Here is a 12044-nt window from a genome sequence, read left to right as displayed (position 1 = left end):
CGCAACAGGAGTTGTAGCAGTGTTCACCTAGTCAGAAACATGAGTGCCACTGGCGCGCAATAATAACTTGTCTAATCATCATGGCCACAGGTTGCTTAACCTAACGCAACGGAATATCAGTGTATGTGTATATGTCATTTTCACACATGAAATAATGCCTTGTCTACCACATCCTTTTCTTTATTTTAGCATTGCCACTTCTTAGGCCTACTGCAGTTTCAATACTTCCAATAGATAGCGCAGGTGAGACGGTATTCTTTGTATTCATTTTAACATACAGTAGGAAGGATACTGCGGTCTGTTGAGAGAGGAATTACATACAATACGTTTTCATGTTTGTCTTTTTATTCAACAAACTTGAACACAGAAAGTACCTTAGAAAACAAGCAAAAGACACGCCATAAGATGATGGTCTGTTCTGAAATACTGAAAAAAGACAAGTCATGGGAAGTGTTTTTAAATTATTTCATACAGCAAATCCTATTGTAGGAGACTAAGTGTTGGTACAGTGTCAGAACCATCAACATCTCATCAGACATTTCTCTCCAATCTCACAGTGAAACTCAACAAAAGACAATTTGCTGTGCTCAATTCAAAGTCCCACTCTTGTGTTTGTGAAAGACATGAATATGCTAGCCTATAACTATGTATCCTCTACTCAAAGATAAAGCATAAAACATCTAACGATCTACGTAATTTGAAAAGTTAACTGGAACACTGATAAAAAAATTCACAGAATTGTGTCTAACACAATTAATAATTCTCTATTTTTCAAAAAAGCATGAAATACTGCAGCTTTACAGAGACATGATGTACATTGTCAACTCATCTTCATCGTAAGAAACAACACACAAAGAAAACATAAAAAGAGAGACAGGTATCAAACATTGTGAGTATTTTGAGTGACTTTGCAAAAAAAATTAAGAATCACAAAATCCATAAATAAATACATTAAACTGTGTTTTTTTCTTCTTCATTTGATGACACTTTTTACATTAGTGAAAGTATTATTTATTGTATCAACTATCCCTACACTAAGGCACATGTTTTTTGGGGGCTAGATTTAATGTTCTGCACTTTCTGGAAATTAAATATTTCAAACAGAAAATAATTGTAATTTATTATTTTCATTGGTTCAACACATAATGCTTAGTGTGCCATGCAGCCAGGAGCCTGTGATAGTCATGTATTAGAATAACCATTCTGAACCAGAAGTAACCGATTACCAGGCAGCTATTAGCCTCTTTGTCATAACCATAATACATACCGAAAGTAACTATAACACTCAAAAAAGTAAAAGCTACAATATGTTTACTTATCACAAAACATTGGATAGCCTCTGGTCAAATGGATCATTATTCATCAAAAATACTTGGGTAGAAACATTTCAAGACATTATACACAATATGGTGGACAGAAACTATCTAAAACAGTTAATGGAATGCTTTAAATCCTCAAGGTTAACAGCCAATATAATCTCACTCTGTTCCCTAACCATGGGTCCCCTCAGAATTCCCTTCTCTAAATGGGTCTGGCCAGCTGTCTTTTATAAGAGAAAGGCACAGTCTGAGTCTGTTTGTCATCAGGGGGAGAGATTACATTATGTTCCATTTGGGGTTACAGCATTACATCAAATCATTGTATAGTGGAGGAGTAAGGGAGTGGGAGGCTGTGGGCTATGGAAGCTAAGCTCAGAGATGCCTGTACGAATGGATACTCACTGTCATTGTGTATAGAGGTCTGAATGAAGACGCATGACATCCTGACTATGCAGCTGAACCACAGCATACCCCCTTATCTTTTCCTTCTGAGTCATATATCACATATAACAGTGCACAACAGCACAATGCTTTAGCCAGTGTCGGTCAATGAATCTACACTAGTCAACCCCTGGTTGGCATGGCATCCTATTTCCGCCCTTACTCGAAGTGATGCCCTCCAGTTTTAGACAGCAGAGAGGTCGATCCGATTGGCTGAGTTGGTGCTTTTGTCCCATGTGTTCATCTTTGTGGGGCTCGCCCCTCCCCTGTTTCCATTCATCTACAAGAGAAAAAGGAGAGCACACACTTGATCTCACGTTCAAAGTTATATGTTGAATTCACTTCTTTCTTCTTAGCCAATTAGACACCTCTATCTTGGTACTCACAACGTCAGAATTGAAGGGTTTCACATTGATGTTGCGAATGGAGCTGCTGGTTAGAGACCACACCTTGGTTTTGTGCTTAAAGGCAGCTCTGACCTACCGCAAAACAGCACAACCATGAGTAGGACCAATAACAGATGCAATGTTTCATAAACCTCCCCGGACATATTAGAAACAAAACAAACTATATCAACACTATAACAACATGAGGGGTGTGCCTTACCTCAGAGTTGAGAAGGCAATGGAACAGGAAGATAAAGAATCCCTTTAGAGAGAAAAATCCACATGATTGTATTCAATTACTGTAAATAAAGGCTATTGTTAAAGATATTTTATGAAATGTATTAGATTGCATAATGGCACATTTACAGTACGCTACTTACCTGTAATGAGTTGAAAACAGCAAACATGTACTGGAACATCAGTGCGTGATCGTTGATGGCCAGTACCCCAAAGATCCAGGAGATGCCCAGAATAGGAAGGAGCACAGCCACTGCCTTTGCAGTCAGCCTATACACACAGAGAGACACAGAAACACTAAATGTCAGCATTCTATAGTGTATTAATGTCAGTCTGACTGAGTCAGAGTTTAGATAGCATCATCACCATGATGGTTTCAGCCCTAAGAACAGAGATGATGACTCACTTGACTGCGTTGGCATCGCCATGAACCTTGTAATTCTCTGAACTAATACGAGAGATGATCCTCGTTACAGATATAAGAATCACAATATTCACCTAAGTAAGAGAGAAAACAACACATATCAGTTAATGTCTTTATCACTTTCATGAACAAAAAAGCTTGAGCTCCAGTGATTAATTAGCTGTAAATTGTAAAGTAAATAACGTAAATAAACAAACAGTTCGTGGTGATTTCTTCAGTTCTCTTACCACAATGACAAACAGTGCTGGTGCCACAAACGCCCAAATAGCCCCATTCTTCAAGGACAGCCAACAGCTGAGGGAGGGAGGAGAGAGATAACAAGCTTGGTCGACATCTCTCACATTATACTTCCCATCTCCGTTTACTTTGTAAACTACTTATACAGTACATAAATATGCCTAGATACATATCTCTTAATTCATGGCAGTTTCATGGCACCAGTATTGATATTTTAACTATATCCAATGGCACAAAGTGCTGCCAAGTGGTTTTGAATGTCCAGGTTGGAGTGAGTTGACTCAGTGACTTACTTCCCAACCTCTCCATAGCTGTCCAAGGCTGATGTCATAGAGACCACACATATCACCAATGGAGACCCTGGGAGAAGAGAGGACATGTTAGTTACAAGATAAAAAGATATCACACACATCATGACATCTCTAACATTACATTGTTTAGTATATGCTTCCTTATACAGTATTGACTTCAGTCTAATGTTTTCTAAATCAGGTGTGGCAAGGAGTATGAGATGAAAGTTAGCAACACCGACAGTAGAGGACACCGGATGTATTTTAATTCCCACCAACATGGTTCTAGTCTTGCTCATGCTTTCATCTCTTTTAATGAGTTGCTAAGTCCACAGCGATTTACAGACTTCCCCAGCAAAGAACAATTCAACTGTTACGCTAAAGGAGGAAATGAAGAATAAAGGGTCAGGAGCCTGATTTCACTGCTAACAACAGGAGCTGTAAATCACCAAATGGCAGTGTAAACAAAAAAAACTTAGGCTGGACACATCTACACTCCTTAATTTGCTGTTGGCCACAAATCGCAGCATTACTTCGGCCAACAACATAGGAAATGATAAAAATGGTAACTTATTTCTATGAATCACTCCAGCATGTGGAGGAGACGCAGTGTTCCCAGAAAGCTAAAAGAAACACACACACACACATTCTCCTGTCTGTCTGTCCACTCTGGCTAACAGAGACCTGTGAAGTCTGAAGGCCAATCTAGAGGTCTGCTAAAACCAGACCTTAAAGGTCAACATTTTAATTGTGGGAAACATTGTTCATGATTAGTCTTTTGAAGCACAGTATGTAGCTGCAGGTGTAGGTGGAAAACCAATTGATCCAGTTTGAGATGAATAAAAACATGTGTATCATTAAGACATTTGTGCCTAAAAAGGACCATTGATACAGTTACAAGATGTACCCCAGCCAATCCCGTAGTAGTAGAAATGCTTGCTGCCCTCTGAGCCGAAAACCTTGATGACCATGCTGTAGAGGTGCAGGCCCTCCACCAGCATCCAGGCAAACGCACTCAGGAAGAAGAAGTGGAGCAGCACAGCCATCACCTTACAGGGCAGCTGGGAGAGGAGAGGGGTTAAAGGTTAAAACTAGGGCACAGGGTGCATCATTATCTCTGTTGGCACGCTCTGCCTCCTCTTCTTTATCATCATCACCATCATCATCATCATCATACAGTAAGTGCAAATCACTTCCTGGTTCTAGCCAATGAGATCCTCTGACTCTGGTTATGAGATGCTTACCGTGCCTGGGTCAAAGCAGAAGCTGATGAGCAGCAGGATCTGGGCCACCAGGATGGCAAAGGACAGGTTGGCATGGATGTGGTAGCGTTGGTTACGGATAGTGCTCACTGACCTGCAAGGCCAAACACAAATAGAAACATTGAATATTACAAGAAATGTATAACATAAGTTTGATATAACATTTAATCATAATGAGGCGAATACCACACACAAAGAGCATGTGTGACACACAGCACATGTGAGGTGCTTTGATACATTTATTTTGATTGAGTCAGTGAACAATAAAGATGGAGGGATACTCACGACAAGATTGCAAATGTCACCAGTGTGATGGTCAGACAGAAGATAGATATAGAGCAGCCAATGTAACTGATGGTTGATAACGCCACCTGGTGGGCCTTGGTTAGCTGTGCAAACGTGAGAATCATCACAATTCAGTAAAACATTCCAGACACAAGTTTGATGTTTAGATTCATGTTCGGGCTGATTCATTTCAAAAGGATACAGACCAGAATACATTGCATTGAACACATTACTAGAGAAATAATGTAAAGCTGAACTGAGAAGAGCATTAAAACAAAGTAGTGATTCTCTAGAAGGGACAGTGTTTAAATTGAGCTGAGTTTCACTATGAACCAACACTGCCCTCTGTGGGATATTTATGGTAAGTAGCCAAGTTTGTGGTCAAACACATCCTTTAAAAACGTAGGTGCTGGGCTAATAAAGAATAGTTGTGAAGAACAGGAAAACCCGCACACTGTTTATGCTCCCAATTCACCGCTTTATTGACAACGTTTCGATCCAAAACTGATCTTTTTCAGGTCTAAAAGACAGAGCTCTGTTATACACATTTCACCTCACATGACCATTACGCACATGGACGTGTGGAAACAATTCAATTAACTTTTGTGCACAGTCAATCATAATTAATCACGGAGGTACATATGGTCATAATGGATTATATACATACAAATTGGTCCATGTTAAAAGCTAGGCAAAGGTTAAAAAAATATTACATTGGAAACTTTTGGAATATCATTACGCGCAGGACACGCGGTGGCCGTAGATATAAATACAGTGACCTATTTCAAAACAACTTGTGTACCTCTAAAAATTGAACATCAATGAGATGGGTACATGTAGTAGTTACAGAAAATCTAATACATGCATATGTACAAAATTAACAAGTGGCGAACTGCATGTCAAGACTATTCAACGTAACATATCCGTGTAATAAATGGTCTGATATCAAATTCTTGGTTCAGACCTTCAGGAGACATGGTGGACAAACGGTGAATCCAATACAATTATATTTTCAGTGGAAGATTATCAGTATCTCCCTTTCCTAAGAGCCTTGACGTGTTCGATAACAGCGTATCCCAGAGAGATGATGTTGTGACTAGCCTCCATGAAATGCGCAGCCCTGAAATTACTCCTGTGTTCTGCTATCCTTGTTTTCAGAGCATAGCATAGCATAGACCACAAATACACTTGATCAGGTATACCATTTATTTTGTAGAACACGTAATGATGCCTTTGCCCGTGATGGGATGATTGGACGTTGTGCATGTGTTCGTAAAGTTACAATGGGTACATCCGCCACATATGTATTTACCTTCCGGCACATTGTCGGAAGGTAACATTGTTACCGGCACATTGTGCGCGTCTGAAGACTACCTGCGGGTCAGTGATCATGATGTGAGAGTGTTTTTGAATGATATGGAGTTACACAGAGGTCTTCTGGAGGAATTCCAGACATTGGCAGAACGCCATGACTGTGCCTTGAATACATTGCTGGAGCAATTCCAGAGGATTATCTGTGAGGCCGCCGGCCATAACAGTAACCTCCCAGCCCCCCAGTAACCGCTGTCAGCAGTGCATCTCTCCAGGGCAACCAGGCTTCCCGAGAACCCCGCTTACCTCCTCCGGAACGCTTCGCTGGAGCGTCAGGAACCTGTCAGGCATTTCTCTCTCAGTGTTCCTTTATCTTCGAGCTGCAGCCCTCGTCCTTCCCCTCGGACTACTCGAAGATAGTGTATCTCATAACGCTAATGTCCGGGAGGGCTCTCGCCTGGGCTACAGCAGTGTGGGAACCACAATCTGCCATGTGTTTCAGTTTGGAGGAGTTTGTGGCTGAGGTGAAAAAGGTTTTGGATTCTTCGTTGTCCGGGAGAGAGGCTGCCCGGAAGTTACTCAAGCTTCGCCAAGACTCCCTACAGTGTGGCGGCCTATACAGTTGATATCTGCACATTGGCTGCCAAGAATGCCTGGAACCCGGAATCCCTGTTTGACACATTCCTTCATGGATTATCGGAGGAGGTTAAGGATGAGCTCGCAGCCCGGGAGCTGCCTACGGCTCTCGATTTGCTCATCGCCTTGACCATCTGGATCGATGGGCGGCTACAGGAACGTAGGAGGGAGAGGTCTGATTCTGGTTCCAATCGCTCGCCAAAGGATCCCACCTTGCCTCCGAGGAACTCCGGAAGTCCCCAGCGTCTATGTCCCTGAGAGGATTCGAGTTCCCCCGAGAGTCTCAGAGGTCTGCCGACTCTCCTTTTTCGGAGCCAATGCAACTCGGCAGCACTAGGCTGTCACCAGCCGAGCTCTTACGCAGACAAACCACCCAGAGTTGTCTGTATTGCGGAACTGCCGGTTATTGTGTCTACCTGTCCTTTAAAGAGGCCAGGCTCAACAGTAGGTATGAGTACTCTGGTGGGCCTCCCCTTACTTGCACCCCTCTTCATGTCATCCTGCTGTGGGGCGACCGGTCTAAATCTCTACGGGTTCTCGTTGACTCTGGGGCTGACAAGAGTTTCATGGATGCCACCCTGGTGTCTGAGCTGGGCATCCCCACTCAGCCCCTCTCCAGTTTCCTGGACGTTTGAGCCCTGGATGGACGCTCTATAGGCAGGGTTACCCACAATACTACTCTTATCTACTGGCGTGTGTCTGGGAACCACAGTGAGTCTATGCAGTTTATGCTCATCAAGTCTCCTCAGGTCCCCGTGGTATTGGGGTTGTCTTGGCTCCAGTTCCACAATCCCCTTATCAACTGGGCTGCTGGTACTATCGTGGACTGGAGCCCGTTCTGCCACGCCCATTGCCTGAAGTTCTCCCGGGCACTACACCACCCCGGGGACGGTTGTATTCACTGTCGGGTCTGGAGGCCAAGGCTATGGAGCCGTACATCGAGGACTCCCTGGCTGCAGGGGGTATCCGTCCATCTGCCTCCCCCACCGGTGCAGCGTTCTTCTATGTGGAGAAGAAGGACAAAACTCTACGCCTGTGCATCGACTACTTGGGGCCTCAATGGCGTCACGGTTAAGAACCGCTATCCGCTATCACTCATCTCCTCGGCTTTCGAGCCTCTCCAGGGGGCCACTATCTTCTAAGTTAGACCTGTGGAACGCCTACAACCTGGTACGGATACGGGAAGGTGACGAGTGGAAGACAGCCTGCATCACTGTTAGGGAACACTATGAATACCTGGTGATGCCATTCGGTTTGACCAATGCTCCTGCTGTATTCCAGGCCCTGGTTAATGACGTTCTCCGGGATATGTTGAACCGGTTCGCCTACCTCGACAACATACTCATCTTTTCCCTGCTCAGCCACTGGGCTCTCGTCCTTCGAGTGCTCCATGGGCTACAGTCCCCCGCTCTTCCCAGAGGAGGTCAACATACCCTCTGCCCAGATGTTCGTCCGCCACTGTTGGCGTACCTGGAAGAGAGCTCGGTCCGCTCTTCTCAAGACCATCTCCAGGTATCGTTGACAGGTGGATCACCACCGGATGCCGGCTCCCCGCTTTTGTCTTGGGCAGAGGGCATGGCTGTCTACTCGGGATCTGCCCGTTTGGGTAGAGTCCCGCAAGCTTTATCGGCCCTTTCCCTCTGCTGTTGCCGGCACCCTCCGTATACATACCACGTTTCATGTATCAAAGATTAAACCTCTGACTTACTGCACAATGTTTCCTCTTTCCAGGCCCACCCCTCCCCCGTCTCATCTCCTGAGTGTTCGACCTCGGAGTTGGGCATTCTAGCAACTGGTTGACTGGTAGGGTTATGGTTCAGAGGAGAGGTGCAGGGTCCCCGCTAGGAACATCCTGGACCCAGCCCTCATTGCTGAGTTCCACCGCTGGCATCCCGATCAACCAGGTATGTGCCCGGGTAGGATGCCACACCCTGATCTGTTTCACCTGTCTTGTGCTTGTTTCCACCCACCTCCAGGTGTTGCTCATTTTCCCCATTATCCCATGTGCATTTATACCTGTGTTTTCTGTTTGTCTGTTGCCAGTTCGCCTTGTCTCATCAAGCCCACCAGCGTTTTTTCCCGTACTCCCGTTTTTCTCTCTAGTTCCTGTTTGGACCATTCTGCATGCCCTGACATCTGCATCTGGGTTTTATCCTGAGGTCTGATAGATGTTGAATCCCTTCATACAAACATCACCCATCTCATTTATATCAAATAATTATTAGAGGTACACAAGTTGTTTTCAAAATAGGTCAATGTAATTATACTGAAGAGAAAAATAACATTCAACGATTTCACAGTTCAAATAAGGAAATCAGTCAATTGAAATAAATTCATTAACCTATGGATTTCACATGACTGGGCACCCCCACGGGTGATGAAGCCAGATGTGGAGGTCCTGGGCTGGCGTGGTTACAAGTGTTGAGGCCAGCTGGATGTACTGCCAAATTCTCTAAAATTACATTGGAGGTGGCTTATGGTAGAGAAATTAACATAAAATGATCTGGCAACAGCTCTGATGAACATTCCTGCAGTCAGCATGCCAATTGTACACTCCCTCAACTTGACACATCTGTGGCATTGTGTTGCGACAACTTTTTAGTGGCCCTTTATTGTCCCCAGCACTTGGTGCACCTCTGTAATGATCATGCTGTTTAATCAGCTACTTGATATGCCACACCTGCATGCATTCTTAGCACAGGATAAATGCTCACTAATAGCGATATAAACACGTGTGGACAAAATCTGAGAGAAATACGTTTTTTGTGTGCGTATGTAACATTTCTGGGATCTTTCATTTCCGCTCAGGAAACATGGGACCAACACTTTACATATTGCGGTTCCATTTTTGTTCAATATAGATCTACAGCCAACGCGCGTCCTGGATGTAATGGTCTTAAGGGAGTGCATTCCAACAGTTTTTATTAAATTGTTTACTGTTGCCTAGGTTTTAACCGATTTTGTATGTACAGTATACAATCCTTTATGTCCATATGTACCTCTGTGATTAACTACGATTGACTTTGCGCAAAAGTATCTCTACGCACATCATCTTCTGCTCATTTATCACTCCAGTGTTAATCTGCTAAATTGTAATTCTTCGCTACTATGGCCTATTTATGGCCTACCTCCTCATGCCTTCTGCACACACTGTATATAGACTTTTATTTTTTTCTACTGTGCCATTGACTTGTTTATTGTGTTATTGGCTTGTTTATTGTTTACTCCATGTGTAACTCTGTTGGTGTCTGTGTCACACTGCTTTGCTTTATCTTGGCCAGGTCGCAGTTGTAAATGACAACTTGTTCTCAACTAGCCTACCTGGTTAAATAAAGGTGAAATAAATAAAACATTTGTTTCCACACCCACCATGCGTCGTGTGTGTGTGTGTGTGTGTGTGTATATGGTCATGTGAGGTGAAATGTGTATATTTTGGGATGTGAGAACTCGAAGATCCGTTTCGGATCGAAACGTTGTAATAAAAAAAACAATGTGCAGGCCTTCAAGTTCTTTACATGTTCATGGTAAGTGACATAGTTACATTTAAAAATAAACCTCAGACACTCAGAAGATCCTGAGAGGCGCAGTGGTCTAAGGCACTGCATCTCAGTGCAAGAGGTGTCACTACAGTCTCTGGTTTGAATCCAGGCTGAATCACATCTGGCTGTGATTGGGAGTCCCATAGTTGGTACACAGTTGGCCGGGGTAGGCCGTCATTGTAAATTAGAATTTGTTCTTAACTGACTAGTTAAATTATAAAAAAATATCTTGCCCATACTTCTGATCATGCCACTCTTTTGGATGTCATTTTATGGCTTTTATTGCATGGCTAGCCTCTACGGCAGGAAGTTACTTCAATATGTCTGACCTTCTTAGTGCTTAGTGTCCTGTCCAACCTCCCTGGCCAGTGCCAGTCCCAGTGCCAGCCAGTAGAGTGGTGTGATGTCGAGTGCTGGGCTTTAACAGGGATCAGTGACCCTCATTACTAGTGTTCTCACTGGAGGACCTCTGTGCTGGACTGGACTGGGTAACACTGTCACCATTTTAAAGCTGCTGTGGCATGGTAAAGAGAATACCCCTGACCTGAATCTCAATGAGGTCCACTCTCAAACTATGGTGCTGCACATATGTCTTGTCCTTGACAATTGTATATCAAGGATGATTCCCCTTTTCTCTTCCTCTGTGTGTGTGTGTGTGTGTGTGTGTGTCTAGTTACAGGTAACTGCCGAAATAATGGAAACGCTTGAGCAAATTAGGGATACAATGTACTGTATATTGAAAGTAGGGGCTTCCACAGTGGTGTGGTTCCTGAGTTAATTAAGGAATTAACTAAAAGGATGACAATGCCCCCATCCACAGGGCACAAGTGGTCACGGAATGGTTTGATGAGCATGAAAGTGATGTAAACTAAATGCCATGGCTGTCTCAGTCACCAGATCTCAACCCATCTGAACACTTATGGGAGATTCTTGAGCAGCACCTGAGCCAGCATTTACCACCACCATCAACAAAACACAAAATTATGGAATTTCTCAAGGAGGAATGGCGTCGCATCCCTCCAATATAGTTCCACAAACTTGTAGAATCTATGCCAAGGTGCATTGATGCTGTTCTGGCTCATGGTGGCCCAACGCCCTATCAAGACACTTTATGTTGGTGTTTCCCTTATTTTGTCAGTTACATGTATATGACTGTGTGTGTGTTGTACGGCATGTTTCTGTTTTTTTTTTATAGCTGAGGTTATTTCTAGACATTGAGGTTTGATTCTCCATTAACTGCAGCGTGTGCCTTGTCATTTGGCCAGTGGAGCAGTCACAGCCTTCCAGAATAGGGATGCGTGGGATGTTCCCATCCAGCTGAGGGATAAGGCTGCTGCCCACTAATTAGAGAGGGACTTGAGGAAAGTATAGCATCAAGGAGACGACTGCCTCAATACATTACTGAGTAACGCAACAAAAAGGATGGTTATCCTTTTCTATTTTGGGAATCTATTCAGGATGGATGGTCAGTCACCACACTCACAGGGTGAATATTGCTGGCCTTTTGATAACAGAGGAGGGTTATTGTCTCTGGCCTCTATTGCCTTGGTTACCATTTAGGAGAATACAATGCACTAATGGTGATGAACTGTGATGTGATCTGGACTGTGTTCCAATAAAAGTTTGGGGTACAGGTTTATGAAGAAAGGGAGATTGTGGCCTTCATGGTATGATATT

At 43.6% G+C, this 12044-nt stretch overlaps 1 protein-coding gene across 4 annotated transcripts in view; it reads right to left on the bottom strand.

Moving 5' to 3' along the window:
- Positions 1–327: 327 nt before the first annotated feature.
- Positions 328–12044, bottom strand: part of LOC112262996 (adhesion G-protein coupled receptor D1) — a 41957-nt gene continuing 30240 nt past the window's right edge. For all 4 annotated transcript variants that reach the window (XM_042331610.1, XM_024438927.2, XM_024438928.2 and 1 more), the window contains 10 exons: positions 4882–4985; positions 4579–4690; positions 4242–4395; positions 3338–3404; positions 3035–3101; positions 2790–2881; positions 2527–2653; positions 2367–2408; positions 2147–2239; positions 328–2040 (listed from right to left, as the gene is read on the bottom strand). In XM_042331610.1, the coding sequence (XP_042187544.1) occupies positions 1945–2040; positions 2147–2239; positions 2367–2408; positions 2527–2653; positions 2790–2881; positions 3035–3101; positions 3338–3404; positions 4242–4395; positions 4579–4690; positions 4882–4985 (954 nt within the window). In that variant the 3' untranslated portion in view covers positions 328–1944. The remainder of the gene's footprint in view (positions 2041–2146; positions 2240–2366; positions 2409–2526; positions 2654–2789; positions 2882–3034; positions 3102–3337; positions 3405–4241; positions 4396–4578; positions 4691–4881; positions 4986–12044) is intronic.

The sequence above is a fragment of the Oncorhynchus tshawytscha genome, linkage group LG12 (genome assembly GCF_018296145.1).
Source record: "Oncorhynchus tshawytscha isolate Ot180627B linkage group LG12, Otsh_v2.0, whole genome shotgun sequence".
In the NCBI taxonomy this organism is placed as follows: Eukaryota; Metazoa; Chordata; class Actinopteri; order Salmoniformes; family Salmonidae; genus Oncorhynchus; species Oncorhynchus tshawytscha.
The sequence above is the reverse complement of the archived record's forward strand: the minus strand, read 5'-3'. Positions and strand labels throughout refer to the sequence as shown.